The sequence below is a fragment of the Glycine soja genome, chromosome 5 (assembly GCF_004193775.1).
Source record: "Glycine soja cultivar W05 chromosome 5, ASM419377v2, whole genome shotgun sequence".
Lineage (NCBI taxonomy): Eukaryota > Viridiplantae > Streptophyta > Magnoliopsida > Fabales > Fabaceae > Glycine > Glycine soja.
The window spans coordinates 36,168,868-36,191,257 of record NC_041006.1 but is presented as its reverse complement, the minus strand read 5'-3'; the positions used below and the strand labels follow the sequence as shown (position 1 = coordinate 36,191,257).

General features: G+C 32.9%; 4 protein-coding genes across 8 annotated transcripts; 2 read left to right on the top strand and 2 right to left on the bottom strand.

Annotated features, from left to right (window-relative positions):
• Positions 1-569: 569 nt before the first annotated feature.
• LOC114412840 lies at positions 570-3,353 on the top strand. Of its 2 annotated transcripts, XM_028376915.1 has the most exons (3): positions 570-1,242; positions 2,625-2,683; positions 2,915-3,353. In XM_028376915.1, exons 1-2 carry the CDS (start codon positions 909-911, stop codon positions 2,627-2,629), a joined length of 339 nt encoding a protein of 112 aa, XP_028232716.1. In that variant the 5' UTR covers positions 570-908; the 3' UTR covers positions 2,630-2,683; positions 2,915-3,353. The 2 variants fall into 2 exon arrangements, with proteins under 2 accessions (XP_028232716.1, XP_028232715.1); XM_028376914.1 differs by lacking the exon at positions 2,625-2,683 and having other exon boundaries at positions 574-1,242.
• Positions 3,354-4,595: 1,242 nt separating this feature from the next.
• Positions 4,596-5,271, bottom strand: LOC114412838. Its single transcript, XM_028376912.1, has one exon. The coding sequence runs from the start codon at positions 4,969-4,971 to the stop codon at positions 4,759-4,761; it is 213 nt and encodes a 70-aa protein (XP_028232713.1). The 5' UTR covers positions 4,972-5,271; the 3' UTR covers positions 4,596-4,758.
• A 2,446-nt stretch (positions 5,272-7,717) lies between these two features.
• Positions 7,718-8,324, bottom strand: LOC114412839. The gene has a single exon (XM_028376913.1). It carries the CDS (start codon positions 8,009-8,011, stop codon positions 7,802-7,804), a length of 210 nt encoding a protein of 69 aa, XP_028232714.1. The 5' UTR covers positions 8,012-8,324; the 3' UTR covers positions 7,718-7,801.
• Positions 8,325-11,960: 3,636 nt separating this feature from the next.
• On the top strand, positions 11,961-22,300 carry LOC114412836 (calmodulin-binding transcription activator 4-like). 4 transcript variants are annotated; one of them, XM_028376910.1, is made up of 13 exons: positions 11,961-12,191; positions 12,777-12,908; positions 13,037-13,152; positions 13,640-13,728; positions 13,998-14,043; positions 15,130-15,589; positions 18,118-18,266; positions 18,389-18,464; positions 18,563-18,786; positions 19,212-19,888; positions 20,612-21,182; positions 21,413-21,706; positions 21,967-22,300. In XM_028376910.1, the coding sequence occupies exons 1-13, from the start codon at positions 12,182-12,184 to the stop codon at positions 22,054-22,056; spliced, it is 2,934 nt and encodes a 977-aa protein (XP_028232711.1). In that variant the 5' UTR covers positions 11,961-12,181; the 3' UTR covers positions 22,057-22,300. The 4 variants fall into 4 exon arrangements, with proteins under 4 accessions (XP_028232711.1, XP_028232710.1, XP_028232709.1 ...); XM_028376909.1 differs by having other exon boundaries at positions 18,560-18,786; XM_028376908.1 differs by having other exon boundaries at positions 18,389-18,482.
• Positions 22,301-22,390: the final 90 nt, after the last annotated feature.

The window sequence follows — 22,390 nt, the reverse complement described above, 5'->3', positions numbered from 1 at the left end:
AAAATTAAAGATATAAGTGCTTAAATTTTACTCACATGAATATATGGGTTGCAAAACAAATTTGACCTATCGGACCAATTAGTTAACCTACTTTCTTATAAGGATTGAGACAGAGATGTCAATTCATTAGCCTGTTTTTACCCGCCAAAAAAATTGGCTTTTAACTATGCACGAACTAGTTCATTGGGCCAATAATTTTTTAATAGGAAAACAAAAAATAAATGTATAATTTTCTGTTTGTACTTAATTTTACTATCGAAAAAATAGTATTATATTTAGGAATCAATACTGATTTATGAATCATTTTTATTTATAATTATTCTTCAGTTCTCATTTTTTTTCCTTTTTGGCAGACTAAACTGGTTAACTAACCCTTAACAAAGCTTGTTATTGAGCCCATGAATAAAAAATGAAGCAACCTGTCCTGATTTGTGGGAACTAATAATAGGATGGGCCAAAACGGGTAAAACTGACCCATTCAATCATCCTTAAAAATATAAATCCAATTATGTATGGTTTTTAAAAATAAAATATAATTACAATAGTAGCCCTCTATTATCTTCCTAATTGGTCGTGCGACGTGTGAAATGATTCAACCACATCACATCTCCATCCCTCAAAACCAAAATCCTAACGTCACGCAACACTTTTTCTTCAACTTTTCTATTCTGCTTCTGCGTCTTTAATCTAAGCAAAACGACAACGTGTCATTACTTGCAACGCGAATCCCCAAATGCAAACATAATTCATTTACATCTTTCTTTCTTCTTTCTGCAAATACTTCCATTTCCTGATTTCCTCAAAACAACAACACGTTTAATTTTCATCTCCTTCCTTTTCTATCCTATTCCTCTCCCTATTATTATTATTGTTACATCTTTTTCTTCTTCCTCTGATACAAAGACACCATGAGAGGACAGGAAGATCAGCAATCTAGGGTTTTCTGTGAGCTCTCGGCTCTGGTCTTCAACCTTCTCCGGTCACCGTCGATCGTGCCGGAGCCTCCGGCGAGGCGTTCGCCGGCGGGGGCGCAGATTACTCCGGCGGGGTTCGCGTCGCTACTGCTAGGGATTTCGGTGGCGCTGATGCTGTGTGGATCGGTGACTTTCTTCATCGGGTTCATGCTGATGCCGTGGGTTCTCGGATTGGTTATGGTGTTTTACGTCGCTGGCGTCGTTTCCTCTCTCTCCGTTCTCGGGCGTTCTATTCTCTGTTACGCTACGCCACGTAAGGATCTCCCTGGTAAGAAACACAAAAATTAAAACTTTGAGATATTGCTTAATTATTTGTTGCAGAAATTTAGGTTTTTTTTTAATCTACCATTGTTAGAATCTGAAGAAAATTGAAGATAGATATTGTCCAGATTTGATGGTGTGTGTATTGTGGATAAGTTACGTCTTTTTGGCTATCATTGTGTTTATCTATCTGATCTCTTGTTTGTGTTGTGGGACCCAAAAGGAAGTTTGTCTGTTGTTTATTGTCTTTTTCCTTTTCTACCCCTCCAATTTTCAGAGCTTTCCACTTTTAACAAATATTTGGAGGAAGGGAGATTTTTGAGAAATATTTGGATAGCCTCATTAATTCATCTTAGAGATGTTGAAAATTTGTTGCTTTTTGCTCTATTTTTTTTTTACTATAGTTGGTAATGAAATTTGAACCTAACACCTAGTATAGACTCAGGTCCGTTGCTAGGGTAACTATGTTGGTTGTCTATTAGGTTTAGTGTTTGGAAGACTTTCGTGTTAGATTAACTTGTTTTGAAGAAATAATTGTTATATTTTAATCTTGGTGAAAGTTTTTAAAAGAAAAACAGTTATCTTGCTGAAAATTTGAAACAAACATGACCTATATGCACGTAAAAAGTGCATTAAAAACTCTTCACGAGCTTATCAATTAATAAACCTCTTTTGCCCATCACATCTCTTCACAAGCTTATCATATATATGTCTGTTTGGTTTCCTGTATATGCACCTGCTACATGCATTTAGATTTGCTGAAATTTTGAGATAATTAGTTTAAAAGCTAGTAAGGAATTTTTGTTGCATAGATATATGCACCTTCAAGCCATAAGATATTTAAACTTTACTTATTAAGCCACATCTATCGGGGAATTGGCAAAACCCACATCACAGGTAGAGATAGGCTGCAATTCAGTATGATGTAGGTGCTGAATTTGCTATTACCCTCACAGCCACAGGAACAGGATGTAGCAGACTAGTTGTTTGAAAAATAAAGTTCTTTTTGGTTAAGTTTTGCTCAGTCATTATTGATTGTTGTAATTTTCTTTTGAAACAGATTTTCATATTATTAAGAATTTCATACTTCATTATAAAGTTTTGGTCAAAATTCTATTGGGAGCTACTAGTATAGTGAAAATTTTGAGAATAAGATAGATTAAGACTATCTTAGTGTATGGCCTTTGATGAATCCAAAAAATAAAATGTAAAAATTCTTTTTCAATCAAAGGTGGGATCTGCAAGATCGGTTTTGTTTTAAAAGTATAAAATACAAAGATTGCACCTGCTGCCCGCTGGTTTTGTATATTCTTGTTGAGAAATGATTGAAGCCGGGTATATTAATGTTGCTTGAGGCTGGCTAAGCTGGCAAATTCTACCTTTTTTTAGGCTAAATTGGCAAATTCTACCGTTGCTTGGCTTTGATACATAATCCATATAAACTACAGGTAATAGCTTCCAATTCGAAAAGCAAATTACATTTTAGTCTTTGTAGAAATATTATATTTGCGTGGTGTACAATATCTTGTAAACTACTAAATTTTGATATTAGCCAGTTTGGAGTTCCCATTTCTGCTGTTTATTTTGACTTAACCGCAAAGCTTATGTCTTTGATTATATCATTCTTTTTGGTTGGATCACGAGCCTAAGAACTTCATTACAATTTCTTGCTGTTTCAGAGTGGAAACTTATATAAAAAGATAAATAATCGAATTGACCAGTACTATACTGGTTTTGTGCCTGCCTGCTCATGCTGCCCATAGAACAATGAAGATTACTGAACTTCTCTCACTAGAAGCAGGAGTCATGGATATCAGGCTTTTGTGGATATGGCTTCTCTTTTTATTTACAAATAGCCAGCACCAAGAATTGAGGACTTGTTCCCAGCTACTGTCTTTTGATGTCAATTACTGTATTTGTCTTTACTATAACTTTTGTAAAATTTGAATTTTAGGCTTCTGATTTTCTTTATTTTTTTTCCATTTCCAAACATGGTATATGATTATATGTACTATAAAATGAAAGGGAAAGTATGATCGGATGACTCACGAGACCATATATATATATATATATATATAAACTGAGGACAGAGTTATGCCTCGCTTGAGTTGAACTCGGGCTAAACTAGTTTTTGCTTGTTTTAAAATTTCATTCCATGTTATTTATTTGGTTGCCAATAAATCAAGTGGAAGCTTACTTAGGGTGAATATAAGTTTTGGAAAGAAATAAGTAAATGGGGAAAATCTGCAGTTTTTATTAATAGAATTGCTTCAAATAAAATATTTTCAAGTTGGGAAAAAGTTCAAATTCAGTACTTGAATGCATGGTCCCTGTTGCCAGATACTGTGAATCTTAAATATGACCTTACACTCTGAATGAGGAAAGAAGGAATAGAAAGAAGAATAATCAAAGATAGAATGGAAAGAAATTTACACTGTTTAGATAGAGAATGAACAGAAAATAAGAGGGAAAATATTTTCTTTGTTTGATCGAATTGAAAAGCAAAATTGGAGGAAAAAAAATGAATAATTATATATAGTTTTACACATGATGGCACGAAGAGAAATGAGGTAAAAGTTCACTGTGTTTTACAGATAAAATTGTATTTTTGGCGTTGTCCTTGCGTAGTAGCATAGAAAGTTATGTAAGAAGACCCACACGGTTTTAATCAGTCACTACCTTTTTTTGTGTCCATCAAACAACAGAAAATGATATCGTCTCACCATAATCGTTCCTTCAATACCCTTTCTTCCCAAAATTTGCCTAAACAAGCATAGCTAGGGACTAGTTGATTCCCCCCTCCTCCACCTGACTCCATTCTTTTACTCAAGGGTATCGTTGGAGATTATCTTTTTCGGTGTGTGATATAAAAGATAATTAAAATAATTTTCCCTCTCAACAATTTTTTTTTCACACACGTTATTAAAATTCAAACTCTAATCAACATGTTAACCGTTTAATACTTCGTTTATAGGAATCTGTTAGCATCAAAACTTTAGCATTCCTTTACAAGTAAAACTCTAAATACCTAACTTTCATAATCCAATTCGAGACAGCAAAAAGAAAACAAATACAAGACGCAACTAAGGAATTGATCCTAACTCTAATCCAATATTGTACCTAACTCTTTAATTTTTTTCATACCGCGACATCTTACATTACATCCTACCCCTTCTACACATAAAAATACGACCATATGCGTGCAGAGACAAAGGATAAAAGTGTGTTCCTAGCACTAGCTCCGTCACGATATAATTATATGTTGTTTGGGGTGTAAAAAAGTATTTTCCAATTCATATATTCTTCTACATAAATCAGCAAAGTGAAGTACATCACACAGATCAATATTCCATGGGAAAGAGAAATGAAAGAAGAAATTAATTAAGTCATCAATCCTTGATCACATCTTAAAAGTTACATTACAACAAAATAATTTAAACCAGAATAAAAAAGAACAAAAAGAAAAACACCAACCATAGAGAATAAAACAACATATAGTGGTACATTGCTAGGGGATGATTGATTATCCAGAGTAAATATGCACACCAATGGCAAGTAGAAAGATGGTGATGAGTCCAAAGAAGATGATGGTGTGGACTAAGATAGATAAGCCACTAGTTTGCATGTTCCCAAATGCCACCACCTTGCCCTTAGCTGGAAGCTGAAACAGCAACCCTGGGCTTAAAAGCACAAACAACACTACTGATATCACCACTGGACCCCAATCTGCTGCCATCACACCCTGCACAAATTACTACTTGTTTTACAACAAATATAGTAACTAGTTTTAGATAGTGATCACTACTTCACAGATCTCCCAGTTTTCAATGAATTAAATGCTGTGTGATGATCATCTGTAAGCTAAGCTTATTAAATAGGAAATTGAAGAATGATTCTGATCTGGGTCTGAGGCAATTGCATGACTGAGGAAAGTGGAGCAAGGAAGCAAGGTATAATTGACAACCAAAAAATTAGGATCAACTATGCCTTGTAGGTTGATGCAATCTAGAGCATAACTTGTCAGCACATCTTGAATCTCGCATTACTTTTCGTTAAGAAGTTTTCTAGAGGGATTCTTTATACAACTATGATATTCTACTATCCAATACTTTCGATTATTTTTTTTTTTTGCATCACGTCATTCTTTTAATCTCTTTTTTACTTTTCAATCGCTTGTTGCATTTCTCGTATTAATAGAGTTTATAGCCGCAAAAAGATGTGGACAATTTTTTTCCTTGTTAATATGTTGATCAAATTTGTTGTTTGCTTTTTTATCAGATTTTATTATAGTGAAAAGTTATCAATTAAAAAGAAAGTAGTATATATTGTTATTTGGAAGATTATCTTTTTTAAAAAATTGTTAAAAATGAGAGAGAAAAGAGATAATAAATTTGATTTTTTGGTTTAGGATTACAAATATATTCTCGTAAAGGCAAATTCTACTCAACATCCATAAGGTAGGAATAGTTCTCGCGATGAATTTTTTTATATATACATAGGAAAAAAAGTAGCAGATGCTTTAATTAGTTAATTTTCGCTTATAAAACTATGTAAAGGATAGAGGACAACTCATCAAATAAATCCTCTTATCAACTCTGATGTTAAAAGTTTAGCCTTTTTCGTTGAAGTAAAGTTCCCTACTAAGTTTTTCCTAAAAAAAAAAAAGTTATCATACTCATGTATTAAGAAGTAATTATATATATAATTTCTCAAAAATTTAATCAAACTAATTAATACATGTTTAATTAGTTGATCGAAGTGTAGTTTTCTACTACCGAACCCAACTTGACCATAGTCATCCCTACGCTACATAGTTCCGATGCAAAAAGCAATACTCAAACAAGAGAAAACGAACAAAGTAAAAGACCTCTTAGTTCTTGTTTCAACTGTCATTCGTTTGTATGAGATTCTTCAATGGGAAATATTAACAAAATATTTTTTATTTGTTTTAATACCACAGTATATTTTAATTAAAAACGTATTCTTTTATTAAGTAAAATGTCATTGTGAATCCAGCTAATATATATAATAAAAAAAAGTCTTTGAAATATATAACAAAATATATTAAAAAGCATGTCCAATAATGTATTACCAACGTTTTCCTCGTAGATTTAAGATTAAATAATTAAATTTGGCCTAGAAGTGTGATGCGGTGATAGATTAGCCTCTAAAAGATGAAATATATAAAATTTAGTTGTTGAATGTAAAAAAGTACAACAAATTAATTCTGTTGTTAAATTTTTTAGACTATTTTGTAATTAAGTTATAATATTCAATGATCAATTTGATAATAAATTTTATTTTTTAAGGATCAATTTGACATTAAGTTATAAAGTTTAAAAATTAATTTATCATTAAATTATATGTAAGACTAATTTTTCATATTTTATGTACATTCAGATATTAAATTTAATTTTTTTATCTTTTATAAATTAATTTGTCAGTGTTTTATGCTCTCATGGATGAATATGAATAAACATTCAATTTGTTATCAAATATTTAGATACAGAGTAAAAAAAAGAAAAAAAATGAATATAATAAAGTTTATGATGTGATAAGGAGAGGAAGATAGAAAAATTAAATGAAAGGTCATCTTTGTATAATTAATCAGGAAAATATCACTCCAAAATGCTTTTTACTTGGGAGGAAGGGAGGAGAGTCTGATAAAAGTTTTTCTAAGTAGTATTCGTAACCTCCGCTGGTTCGTTGGGCTCCAGTGCCATAAATTAAGCTTCAAACTTCGACTGTGTTATGAATGTTGTTCATGATTAATAGAGCTGGTAAATTGGGCTGTTTGTCTTATCTGAACCTTCTTAACCAGAGTGTCAAATTTAACAGATTCAGGGGGTTTTAAATTAATGGCTGAACCTAGCTATATATCGGATTAGAGAGCTAAATTGACTTCAATTATAAATAAATAAAATTATATATATATTTTAAGAAGAGAATTTGCTAATTTACACATCTCTATCTATTTTAAGAAATATATATAAATTCATATACCTAATTTAATTGCACTAGGATCCTACTTGGACGAAGCGGAAGATATTGTCCATAAATAGAATTAGATCTTGTCTCAAAAATATTCAGGACAAATAAACCAACTCTCATACAAGCTCCAGATGGTTCATTCATTTGAAAATTTATGCAAGATGGTTAATATTTAGGATTTACAGATTATTAAAGATAGCCAGTATAATGCGCATTTCACATTTATTCAAGGGGAGAATAAAAAACAAAAATAAAATAAACTCTGTGACGAGTGGTTGGTTATTCTTTTCCCGCGTTACACCAAATCAAATCAAGCCTGGAGTTGAATTGAACAAATGCCGTAAATTAATCCGAAATTAACATATTCTACGTCAACTGAAACGCATACATACATGATGATATCTAAAATGCAATTGAGTATAAAATCAAGTACTAGCATTCATTCAGGCACAACAACTGACCAAACTAGGTGTCAAAAACAAGAAAAAAAATGATGAAAGCCACGTTGTTATTTCAGCACGCAATAAGAACAGAACAGAAACATGACTGAATTGAATAATCCCAAGAAAAATGAACTATCCGAGGTAGAAGTGGATCCTAACAGCCAGCAAGAAGACACATATGAGAGCAAAGTAGAGGAGGGAGTGAATGAGTATGGCAGCACCACTTGTTTGAAAGTTCCCAAACTCCACCACCCTTGACCTCCCTGGTACCTGAAACAGCAACCCTGGTGTTAAGAGCACGAACAGCACCAACGACACAAACACTGGACCCCAATCCGACATGTTTTCCAACTAGTACTACTCTACTTTTAAGGCTATATACCTTGTGTTTGTGTTGTGTTACTCACAGAATGCTAACTAAGCTTGTGTCTTGTGTTGTGGGGGATTCATGGATGGAGATTGCATATAAATGCAATCAATGTTGGAAGTGATTGTGAGGGGGACAAAGATGGTGTGAGAGGAGTTTTTGGGGTTTAAGTTACTGTGGATTCACTGCTACGTGCATGTGATTGTATATGCTTTGATATTGAACTTGGATTTGGATTAAGGATAACTTGCTTCCCATGCTAATTGCAATTGGGTGCTTCATCCGAAGCAAGGAATTAGAGGCTACTATTATATATGGTTTTGGGATTTGAATACTCTGTTCGCACGTGTCCTACAAAATCAGGGCTAATTGGTTTCATAGTTATACTTGCGGGGATCCCTAATCTAAGACTTGAAAAACCATTAAATAAATTTAGTGATTGGATGGTATTTGATCATTTATGTGAACTTGTGTCTCTTTTATAATTTCAGCCAAGTAACGCTGCGAATTAGTTAATTGAATGCAAGAGGATTCTGTAGTGTGCTAGTAATATTTAGTTTGTTTTTTTACATACAATTATTTACATTTATTGTGAAACTATTTTATGTTATTGTGGATTTTAAGTTAATTATAAAGTAAGGTAAAGAAAAAGTTATAAAGTAAAACTTACAATGAATGATAATTTAATTTATCGTTAATGTTAATGTTTGAAGTACGTTTGTTGCTATAGTTATAATAATGAAAATTTTCATATTATATAAGTAATTAAAATTTAAAGAATGTTATGCATTTTAAAAAAAATACAATTTGGTTCAAAGTTAAGGGGTGAAAAAGTTTCAAAAATAGACAAAATTTGTCACAATTAAAAGGAGGGTAAATCTTCAGAAAAAGATTTTTTTTTTAAAAATGCTATACATGGAAAAGGAAAAAATTAAAAATGAACTCATCCCAAATAGAGGAAACTAAAACTTAAAAGCCTCCTCGAAAATACTGCTACAAAAAGAAGAGGATTTTCAACCTCCACAAACAAAGAAGGTTTAAACCTTCACAACACAATCATCACAAATAGAAGAGTTTTAAAACAGGTCAGGAATTCTAAAATTGTCACAAATTGACTTCTGGCTAATGTAATTACAGCAATTGTCAAAATTCTCACATAAAAGGGTGAGCGTAAAACGGGTTAAGAGATGTTTATTTTTGTTCTAATCCAATTTAAAATTTGTTCGGATCATTTACTTAAACTCAAATCTAACTGGATCAAAAGTCAAAACTTGATAAATTAAAGAGAAGATCAGCTTGACCTGACTTATTATCACAATATATGAATCTTAACAATTTGTACAGTTGAATCTCAGAATGAAAAATTCATAATATATTAATCTTAATATTTTGTATAGCTGAATCTAAGAATGAAAAAATGAAGAAAAAAAACCCTTAAATTAAGATATATTTTACAATATATATTTTAAAATAAATAATATTATAAATATAACATCATGTTAAACAAAATGTTATCCATTGAATAAAAAATATTAATAATATATATTTGTTATAAAAACAAGACATTAAGATCAGGTTAAGACGGCCTGAACCTTAATCCGAACTTTTTAAAATTTAAACCAGTACAAATCAACCTTAGATTAAGCCGAGTTAGAGGACAATTGGGATTTTGCACACCCCGAATCCCATATCAATTTGAGGACGTAAAACTGCCCCAAAATAATAAATTTCTTATAGTTATATTTTGTGCTTTTAAGTAAACAATAATATTGCTAATTTACTATCTGTATCCTACCATTTACATTATGCTTGTGGGAAGAAAACTCGACTTTGATCTCGACCCGATTACCCAGTTAAAGTTAGAGCAGTTACTCATGGAAAACTTCTTTGATAATATATATTTTTTTTCCATGAGATAAAAAAAAAATATATTATTAAACATAAAATTAATTTAGTTAGTTATTAGAAGTTATTTGAATAAGTTAGTTGATTACTCAAGTTATAGTTACTATAAATTATTTTAAGTAAGTTAATGTTGATTACTCAAATTAATTATTTTCTATCTTTGTATAAATACATCAATTTTGTAATAATTTAATTGAATGAATGAATCTTAAAACTATTTTTCATCTATCTTGTATTTCTTTCATTCCTAATATATATATATATATATATATATATGTTAGAAGGTAAAATTATAGTTAAAATTAATTTAAGTAAACATTTTAATTACACTTAACGGTTATAAATAAATTTATTTAAATTTAAAACAATCAGGTCTTAATCAGATATAATACTCAGGACTCAAGTTGTTAAATGATAGTTAAATACTATCTTCATAATGAATATTTATTTATTTCTATCAAATTTATAATAGCAAATAAAATACTACCATGCTCTGAAAAATAAAATCCCATATGTGCATATGGAAAACGTTTGGAATAATTTATTCCCACGATGGAAAGAATTTAAAACAATGGGCAGTATGTATGACTCTATCTTCCCCAAAGATTATCCAGTTTTCTTATCCAAGTTCAGCAATTAACATGGCTTTGAATCAAACACGTGTACTCCATACACACTTTCTCTCTCGTTCGTGTCATCATGGACCTGAAATTCACCTCTTGTTCCCCAAGTACTTCGTGAGGAAATGACATTGATTAAATGCCACATGCTTCTTGAACCATACCCTCTCAAATTAAACCTCAAATTAATTTAATTCACACACTTGTGTTGCAATTTGTTTCAGTTTTTCAAAATAACTGAAAAGAATTTAAAATATGATTAAAATGAGAAGTTATTTTAAATGTTTTCTCATAAAATCTGCTAGCATTTCTCAAACACATGTACTATATATAACAAATAAAATGAGATTAATGAATAACATACTTTGAAATTGTTTGTTTTGAAATGTGGATGAAGTCAATGTCTTTTATTATTATTATTATTATTATTGAAAGTCAATATATCAACTCAAACGCCTATTACTACTAATAAGTTTTCACCCACCTGAAATTAGTCCTGTACTTCAACCCTCGTTCACACAGTACAAACTTGTCTTTTGTGTTTAATAATGATGATCAGATCTTCCTTTATGATGATATCATTGCTAATCAGGTTGCCCAAGAGATATTCAACCCACTCACCTCATTCACAATTTCACATTTTTTTTATTAATAATTAATTTGACCTAAATACATGTAGCGGCATTTTCTAAATTTATAATGAAAGTTTAATTTCAATATATTATGCACGGTAAATATTTTTATATTAATTAACTTTTTAATTATGGCATGCTATATTATTAAAATATGCATGATGAAACTTTTGATTTATGGATCATCCACTCAATAATGAATGTGTTCGCCTTGCATATCTCCCTTTTTTGATGCAGTCCTTGCATGTCGCTTAAAAACACCTTCGCTCATTTATACATTAAATATTTTATTAAGATAAAAAATGAAAATATTTAAAATAAACACAATTATAATCGAAGAGTAGAACTATTTATAATATTTTTTTAATCTCTATAGTCTAGTCAGACTTTTAATCGCGTACGTCTTTTGATATTTCTTTAAATATTTAAGAGGGTGGTTAGCAAAGTTAACAAAAAAGTAAATTTTGTGTATAATACTACTAAATGTTTATTTAATTATAAAAGGACGACTACCTGATTGTGATTACCGCTTAGAAAAATCACACTTGGTCCAACTTGGAAAGTCTTTTTTTAATCGCTGTATTGTAAAGTCTTTCTCATATAGATCTTGAATATTCTAAAATTAAATTAAAGAGGTGAGAAAAGCAAGACATAGTAGTAGCAAATAGTAACATCTCTTGGTCTTGGTCGGGGTCTCCAACTTGTTTAATAAAATTGTATTGTATCCAAAAAAAAAAAAAAGTTGTTTAATAAAAGCACGTTTCGCTAACCTTAACCTTTATCACAACCTCAAATCAACTCTAAGCTAAGCTTCAACTAACGCCAACTGCGTCTGTTTCAGCTTTCTGCTTTTGCCACTTCCTTTCTCAGATCCATTATTCTTCGGAACCAACTCGCACCGCAGCGAATCTAGCAGCTTCTGCGGTTCCAACAATGCTCTGTGTCCGGTTCTACTACTTGTAGCTTTTTATTCCTCGGATTCAACACCATGACACCTGGTAAACGTGTCTTTACTTTTTCTTAATGATTAATGGTTGTTATTATTATGTCTTGTTTAGCAAAAGAAATTGGAAAATTGGGATGTTTAATGTTTTGGTGCGATGTATAGTGAATTGAATTGAGTTTGACTTGGTTTGATTGGGTAGTTGAAGTGAACCACATCACTTGTGACTTTGTGTGTGTGCATTCTGTTTAGTTTTCTGAGGTTGGTGCTTTCAATAGGGACCATGTGAGTTTTGGAATTTGTTTGGAATCGGTGAAAATCAAACACTCGCACTGACAGTAAAGCACTTTAGTATATTCTCTGTAGCATGCTTTTTGCAATTTGATTTAATTTACTCAATTATTTTGCTGCCCCTAACACATTTTGCTTCCAAATGATATGGAATATTGGAATAATTCATTGGTGCTGTACAGAGAAAAAAAAAATTAAGTTGTTAGTTACGTTGTGCAGTTCTTATTAATGCATAAAAATGTCCCCAGCTTATCTAATTCTTCTGCTATAAGAAGGTAGAAAAGAAAACAATGATGATGATGATGGGAAGGGTTCTAAATTATTTGACGTATTTATGTTGTGGTTTTAGGTTACGAATACGATATTAATGATCTGCATCAAGAGGCTCAAGCAAGATGGTTGAAGCCTGCAGAAGTGATGTACATTTTACAGAATCATGAAAAGTTCCAGTTCACCCAAGAGCCCCCACAACAGCCAACCAGTAAGATCTGTGTTCCCTTTATCCAATTGATTTTAGAAATAAAAATAAATGACAGTTTTTGTCATTGTTTCTTCAGAGTTGACCATAAAATGCTGATTGTTAACATTATCCATTGATCTTCTTAACAGGTGGATCTCTGTTTCTGTTTAACAAAAGAGTCCTGCGTTTCTTCCGTAAAGATGGTCATAACTGGCGTAAGAAAAGAGATGGAAGAACTGTGGGAGAAGCACACGAAAGGCTGAAGGTGTGTTAGTAGTGTCTATACTATTGTGTTTATTAGTTGTCCATGAAAAAGGAAAACCTGTTAGCAAGTAAGTGTCTAGAGGGGCTATCAGTTGTAGAAATGCAGTCCATAAATTAATATTTAAGAGGGGGAAAATTGTTGACTCTCCTGAATTGTTAGAAAAAATATATTTGTCTTTGATAGATGTCTCAAACTTGGTGAATGGTGACAGATGGTATTATTAAAAATATTTAAAAATCCTTATTGGAAGTTTCATTGAAGGCTTTCAAGATGCTTTTGAAATAATGAATGATTTGCCTATCAACTGCCCTTATATACATTAGATATAACTTATTTCTGTTTAGTGATTCTTTTTTAGCATGTTTATCAAAACATTATTCACTTATTGCTGCTATATTTATGAGTTTAGGCCAACATTTGTTTTTGTGATGGTATTCTGTATACTGATTTCTTCAATTTAAATGATTGTACTAATCTGCATGACTAGGTTGGAAATGTTGAAGCCTTAAATTGTTACTATGCACACGGAGAGCAGAACCCTACTTTCCAGAGGCGGAGCTATTGGATGTTGGATCCGTGAGTAAATTTTAACTATTAGCTAACTGTATATCATTCGTATTATTAAGCTTATCACTACATGTTGTATCCTTTAAAACAAACATGCAATTTTCGGGAAAAAGCCATCCTAGAGGCTAACTAAATTTTAAGTGAATTGCAAAGATTAGTTTATCCTAGACTTTGAAACAGAATCAGCCTTCGATGTACATAACTATTTGTGTGATATGCTTATATATATGTTATTGTAATAGTCATTCATAATCACTCATACTATTGTTTCATGGCAGGGCATATGATCATATTGTTCTTGTGCATTATAGGAACACAAGTGAGGTGAGTCTCGGATACGCGATATCAGATAAACATAATAATAATACTTGTAGCTTGTGCATAGTGCCCCTCCAGAAAAATTTGGGGAATCCTTTTGTGCAAGATTGCTCACTGTCGTAACATGTTTTGGATTAGTTGTTTTACACACATCCTCCCTATTTACTGTTCACTTGTGATACTCAAATAATTTAATTCATTTTCCTGTTCCGTGAAATTTCAAACATTTTCTGTATTCTTTCATATTTACATTTTGTAGATGGCTCGTGCAATTGTCCATTAGCTGTTAATATTTCTTTTTTAAGTTTGGTATGTTGATTCTTTTACTCACCATTATAATTACTACTGTGTTCTAACTCCCTCTCTCCCCCTCCCCTCTCTCATTTTCTATTTTCAAACTTCATTTAAAAATGTACATGTATGCTTCCAAAGTCATTTAATAATGAATTTTAGTAAGCACGGATAGTGTAAAGGTTTTTTACATTGTCATCCAATTGTAGATTGTCATGTATGGTAACATTGTTGACTTGTAATAATTTCTAATTGCGTGAATATTAGACCCTTTAATAATTACTGTGCAAAACAATTCAACTATGAATTAAAGTCATTCCCCATACATTCTCTTAACTTCTTGAAACTTTTTCTATTCCCTATGTTTATGAACATCTCTTTATGCTCTTCTACCTAGCAGAACTTACCTACGGAGATGCCTACACCTCACCTCCCATATCCTAATTTGAAGACCAGATGCACCTTGGATAACCATTTTCCTACTTATGAAGCTTTGATAGTTAATTCTCTATGATAAGGACGATTGGTATAAGAAAAAGTCAGTGATTATTCCAAAGATTTGTAATGTCCTGTTGCTTTTCTGCACTAATTATTTCATTTGATGGCTTTGTGCCTCAAATAAAGATATACTTAAATTTTCTTAAGGCCTTTAATAAAAAAATCGAAATCTTCTTAAGAATCATATTTGGTATCTTGGGTGGAATTATTAGATTATATTGTTTTATTCTCTGTGTGCATAGGAACATTGTTGTGCAGCCCATCTTTGAGTTTTGCATTAATGCATTCACTCTCATGTTATAGGGAAAGCTCAGTTCTGGAGCTGGGGCACAATTGTCACCAAGTTCCTCTTCTGTGTATACTCAGAGTCCTAGCCCATATTCTACTCAGAATCCAGGGTCAACATCCATACTTGGCGATTCATATGAACCTAATCAGAGTTTCTCCAGTCCAGGGTCTACAGAAGTTACGTCTGATATGTTCGTACTGAACAATAAAATGGGTCACATGGATGGGACAGATACAGAATCAGGAACCTCGCCTGAACTCGAGGTTACTCAAGCTTTGCGCCGATTGGAGGTGCAGTTAAGTTTGAATGAGGACAACTTTGAAGATATTGTTTCCTTCGGAAGTAAGCACGAAACTACACATGATTCAAACCCTCAGCACGACCAAAGGGTGATCAGCAATCAAGAGCAATCTGCTGCTTTCTCTGGACCTGATGATCAAGGGCTATTTTATGATGGATATAATGGAAGGCAAGGTAAATTAAATAAACTTGATCTGTTGAGAACACATGGTTTAAATCAGTGAAATATTTTAGTGCTTAATCTATATTGTGTTTTAACCTGTTCACATCCAGATATATGTCTTCTACTTATCTAATTGTGCTTGCAGCATCTTACACCTGTACAGCTAGTTTTCTGTAATTTGTTGATGGAAATTCATAGCATACCTGTTTAGATTAAGTTGGTCACAACTATCATAGCCATCTTCTTGTTTGGTGTATTTGTTTAATTTTTCGCACTGAAACATAATTCCCTAATTGTTATATGCTGGTTGTGTTGTGTGAATTATTAGAATTTGGGTTTGAGATTAATTCAATCTCAAAAGCTAGCTCATTAGGTGGTAGTTGTCCCCCCACTTTTATATATTATTTTAGTCAATGTTGGACTTGGGTTTTTCCCAATATGAATCTTAAGAGAAATATGTGATTCTTATTATAAGCCAAGTAACCAGGAAAAAAAATGGTTCTAAACAACTTACTCACGGCTAGGTTTGTTTGTATTTGACATTACTCCAGTAGACTTTATAAAAACATAAAAATGTGGAACATGCTGTAAAGGTTTGATTGGAAAATTCCATATGTTACATAATAAATAAGTGTTTTTGTTCTTTTATATTGTTGATAAGGAAAATAAAATAAATGTTCTAGTCTTGATAAATTGCATCTCGCTGACAGGTTAGCACTTGACTAACCTTTAATAATAACAAGCAAATTTGAAGTTTGAGAGAAAAGGTTGTGATATTATTTTAAAAGATGCCATGAAGAATATAACACAACATACTTACAGGGTGGTGATAGCCAACCTGAATAAGGATCCTAATTAAACAAGGAAAATACTAAATTTAAGGAAAAATTCAAGGAAGATACTAAAACAGTCTTGAAGTATACTTATACAATGGATTTTGGGCTCAAAATCACGCTCAAGAAGGTAAATCCCGGTTGCAACAACAAGAGGCTCGAAAGGAGCTTTCTGTTGATATCATATAGGCCCTGTAATTCCAACTAGATAAAAAGTTATGGTTGTTTAAATCTCACTTTCCTATTTAGGATCTATGGGTCATACGTGTGGGTTTCCGACACTCTACTCACTCTAAGAAATCTTTTGTTACATTTGCCGCCAATGGTTAGTTTGTGAAGTTATTGTGGTTTTGCCTCTGCTTGAAGTTTTTCCTAGTAAATTAGTTATTATTGTTAGACAAACAGTCTCAATAACTTAAGAGAGGGGGTGGGGGGGTGAATTAAGTCTTACAAATTTTCCCGTTAACAAATTTTAATTCCCTTTTAAATGATATATGATAGGCTTAGAATGCAGAAGAAGAAGAAGCAATCAATTTAATAATGTTCTTTTAAATGTGCAAAACAAAGTAAACTGCAATAAAATAACTGAGATAAGGGAAGAGAGAAATGCAAACTCGTTTTGTCCTGGTTTGGTCACTTCCCGTGCCTACGTCCAGTCCTCAAGCAACCCACTTGAGATTTTCCACTATCTCTATAAATTCTTTACAGATTTTGAACACACCTTGGGATCCCTCATCCTTGTATACAATATTCTCGCAATCCAAGAAACAAACAGTCTCTTGATTACAATTGAGTTTATGAGATGAATAGAAGAATTTCTCTCCTTTAGAGTAAATGATACAAATTGAAGTTCCTAGATGAATTCTCAATAAATTTGCAAGTGTTTGGTCAAGAGTTGTTTAGAGAGGAATTGACAATTAAGTTCTCTTTGAAACTCTCTCTTTTGTATACTTTTCGAAGTCAGACACACATATATATAGGCCCATTGTGCCTTTCCAAATGGTTTGAAGAGATGTATCTTTTCAAATAGTTTTTCTGAAGTTTTCTCACTGTAATCGATTATAGGATTCTGATAATCGATTACACAGTTATATTTCTGAAAAGTCATGACTTTTTAAAGGTTTTTTTGAAATCTCTTCACTGGTAATCGATTACAGGATTCTGGTAATCGATTACACAGATCAAAATTCAAACAGTTTTGTGCCATTAGTCAAAAATATATTCACAAACTCTCTAGTAATCGATTACACAATCTGGTAATCGATTACCAGTTCAAAAATATCTTTTTGAACTGATTTAGCCTTTGATACTAAAGATGTTGAGGCCAAACTAAAGCAATCAAATTGAGATTCTTTAAACAAATTTACTAAGTTTTTATCTTAGATTTACTTGATCTTGTTATTTTGACTTGATTCAATCCATGCTCATCAAGTAACCTTTTTGGCATCATCAAAACCTGCATGATATTCATTCACATTTTCTCCCTTTTTGATGATGACAACTATTATCAAGTAAATTCTTTTGGCATCATCAAAAACCTTATGCATACTTTCACAATTATCTGTTCAGAACCTTTTTTTTTAACTTTTATTTTTTTAATTTCAAGTGAAATTCAGCTTTTTATAGTTTGTTTTGTCCTCTTCATTATGGAAAATCAAATGGGAAGAGAGGAAGGTAAAAGATGCTAAAACTGTTTATTGTTATAGGTGATGGTGGTGAATTTTATCATGAATTAATAGACCATGGTTACCCTGATGGAAATGAAAAGGCTTTATGGACAGAGGTGCTGGAATCATGTAAGTCCTCATCTGCAGTCAAGTTACCACAGAAAAATGTATACATGCCAGTTGAAAATGTAAGTGTTGCTTCGACATATTTAATAAAATTTATATCATTTTGCAATTTTATGTTTGCTCAGATGTTGAAATAATTTTCTTCATGTGTTTCTGCAATACTTAAAATGTTTGATTCTTAAAGCTGGAAAATTCAGTATCTTCTGCAAGAAGGGTACCAGTTTCCAACCAGGAAAACAGTCACTGGCTCAACTTCAACAGTAATAATTCTGAAAACTGTATGATTTACTTTCACCTGGTTAACATTTTTGGCATATTTTGGTGTTTCTTCAACTTCTGTCCCCTCCCATGTTAGCAGCTGTTTTCTCACAACCTCAAGGTGTTGATGAAGTCAAATTTCCTGTCTATTCTTCTATGGTGGAAACACAAGTAATTAATTCTGACTACTATGAAACATTGTTTGACCAAAGCCAAATTGGAGCACCTCCAGATGCAAATTCAAGCTTGACTGTTGCACAAAAACAGAAATTTACAATTAAGACAATCTCCCCAGAATGGGGTTATGCCACTGAGACTACCAAGGTTTGTGCCTTTAAAGCCCAACTCCTTGCATGCCCTATACAATGATTTATTACTCTTTGCATAACTGGTATCTTGTGAACAATGAAAGTGCTCATTCTTTTGATTCATAACTATTGGTGCTTATACCTTACCTAGGTTCCTGAAGAGCTTTAAAAAAATTTCTTAACTTAGTTGAGAAACTTTAAATCTATATGAAATTCTTGTGGTAGTGGTGGTATAAAGCAATTATGTATAAAGCTCAGTCTATTTATAATAATTAGGTTAGGGAAATGTTGCTCAAGCTTGTGTCTTTGGACATTTAAGACTTAACAAGTTGGGGAATACATGTCGTCTCTCTTTTTTTTCCTTTCATCTTTCTTATCTTAAAAAATAATGTTTAGTGTTGATTTTGTCCAAATTTGATTCCTAAAGCTTCATATGCATAGGTCATTGTTGTTGGGTCTCTTCTCTGTCATCCCTCGGATTCTGCATGGGCTTGTATGTTTGGTGATGTTGAAGTTCCTGTTGAGATAATTCAGGATGGTGTAATCTCTTGTGAAGCTCCATCTCACCTTCCTGGAAAGGTTACTCTGTGCATTACTTCTGGAAACCGGGAGTCCTGCAGTGAGGTCAGAGAGTTTGAATATCGTGATAAGACCAATAGTTGCACTCAATGTACTCAATCAGAAACAGAAGCCACTAGAAGTCCAGAAGAGCTGTTATTACTTGTTAGATTAGAGCAAATGCTTCTTTCTGCATCAACAATAAAGAATGACAACATAGAATCTGGAATTCCTCTCATAAAACAGAAAGCTGATGATGACTCGTGGAGCCATATTATAGAGGCTCTTCTAGTTGGCAGTGGAACGTCGACTGGTACTGTTGATTGGCTTCTTGAAGAGCTTCTAAAGGATAAGCTTCAACAGTGGCTTTCTTGCAGATCTCAGGAAAAAGATGAAGAGACAGGCTGCTCTTTGTCCAAGAAAGAGCAAGGGATTATTCACATGGTTGCTGGGTTAGGTTTTGAGTGGGCCTTGAACCCTATTCTCACTTGTGGAGTCAATATAAATTTCCGTGACATCAATGGGTGGACTGCCCTTCATTGGGCTGCACGTTTTGGAAGGTAATAGAGAACTCTAGAGAGCTTGCTACCATGTTTACTGATTTATTTAGTTGGGGTGAAAGATGTTAATATTGCTATACAAGGCTTATAGGTAATGAAGATAGGGAAAGCATACATACTTGACAAACAAAATGTGCTTGGTAAAATATGCATGTAATTTTATTTTTATTTTCATTTGGAGAAGGGAATGCAGAAGCAAGGAAAGATAACATGGAGAAGGAAAGGAGAATAAACTATCTGATCTCTTATTATAGGTATAGAGCACTAAAATGCAAGGAAAAAGATAAATGTTTCAGATATTCAAGTCTGAAAATTAAATTTCTGGAGATGCAGACTGCAGGATAGATGTAAGAAAAACTGATGTTCAGTTAAAATGATATCAAAATACACTGCTTTCAAATTCTGAAATTAACAAAATCCTTGTAGGTTAAGTTAATTGGCTTTCTGCAATTCCTAGCCGGTAAGTCAAAAGTAGAAATTGATGACAATACTGAGGGTATAATAACGACATGTAGCATGATTTCTTAATCATTCAAAGCAAATGCTGAGTTGCTGACTTTTATTTCTAATTAAAAAAATTTGGTTCATCCAGTCATCTGCCAGAACTGATGATCATATCAAGAAAATTAATGTCTTGTTTCTTCAGAAACCATTTTATAATTATCTGTTCCATTTTAAAGTATTTTGGATGTTATTTTCCTGAAGCTTTGTTATTCCATATAGGGAAAAAATGGTTGCTTCACTTATAGCTTCTGGAGCATCTGCTGGAGCTGTGACAGATCCAAATGCACAAGATCCAACCGGTAAAACTGCTGCATCTATTGCAGCCGGCAATGGGCACAAGGGACTGGCAGGGTATCTTTCAGAGATAGCTGTAACAAGCCATCTGTCATCTCTTACACTGGAAGAGAGTGAATTATCTAAAAGTTCTGCTGAGCTTCAGGCAGATATGACTGTTAACAGTGTCTCCAAGGAAAATCTTACTGCCAGTGAGGATCAGGCATCACTCAAAGATACCTTGGCTGCTATCAGAAATGTAACTCAGGCAGCTGCGCGGATACAATCTGCTTTTCGTTCACATTCTTTTAGAAAACGAAGAGCAAGAGAAGTAGCTGCTAGTGCAGGTGGCATTGGTACCATTTCAGAGATTTCTGCTATGTCAAAACTTGCCTTTCGGAACTCACGTGAATATAATTCAGCTGCTTCAGCTGCTTTATCGATTCAGAAGAAATATCGAGGTTGGAAAGGTCGCAAAGATTTCTTAGCGTTGCGCAAAAAAGTAGTGAAGATACAGGTAATAGATGTTAACTTTATAGTTTGACTAGAACAAAATGAATTCCAAGAGCTAAATAGATATTATTCTTAATTTATATATAACTAGCACTTAAAGATACTCTGAAAGTGAATAAATTTGATTTTCAAACCAACAGTTGGTTATAGGCAAGCTACACATGCACGAGCATACTTTGATCATCTTCAATGGCATTATTATCAACCTTAGTTATTTGTAATTTATTTGGGCAGGCTCATGTGAGGGGCTACCAGGTTAGGAAGCATTACAAGGTAATATGGGCAGTTGGAATCTTGGACAAGGTTGTCTTACGATGGAGGAGAAAAGGAGCTGGTTTACGAGGTTTCCGACAAGAGATGGACATCAACGAAAATGAAAATGAAGATGAAGATATTCTCAAGGTGTTCCGAAAACAGAAAGTTGATGTAGAAATTGAAGAGGCTGTTTCAAGGGTGCTGTCCATGGTCGACTCACCAGATGCTCGTGAGCAATATCATCGCATGCTTGAGAAATATCGTCAAGCTAAGGTAAATAAATTAGTCTAAAAGCCGAAGAGTAAAGTGTTTGCATTTTATTAAGCAGAGCAACCAATATCTCTTTAGCTTGTGTTAGTTTGCCACTAGTTGAATAATTTAAACATTGTTTTGCATGAGGCTTCGATGGGGCATTCCGTGCTCAATCAGAAATAAAGACAAAATAGTAACCATACAGAGCTATCAACCATTTTGACCTTTTAGAATGCAATTGCTTTGTGCTGTTAATGCATAACTTGTCAATTCCCTTGCAGGCTGAACTTGCGGGTACGAGTGACGAGGCATCATTATCAACTTCTGTAGGAGATGACTTATTTATTGATGATTTTTATCCATTTCCCTAGGAGCAACGCTAGCCTTGGTAATCTTCATTATTTTGAATGATCAATTTGTGGCACAACCATTTCGATGGTCTTTGTATCTAGATGCCTAGAACAAGCTGACTTATTAGTTTGAGACAGTCTAGATTGTATAGTGAAAATAACAATGAACATTGTTACTTTGTAAAATATGAAATGGTCTTGAATGCAGGTGGGGTGGGGTTTCGAATTGAATGGATTAAGTTTCTTTAGCATCTCTTTGCGTGCACTCTTGACATCTTCGCGAATTTGATATAGCTTATGGCTGCTACCTTCTTTTACAACTGTACAAGGTATCTGAAAATGTAGCATCATTGGA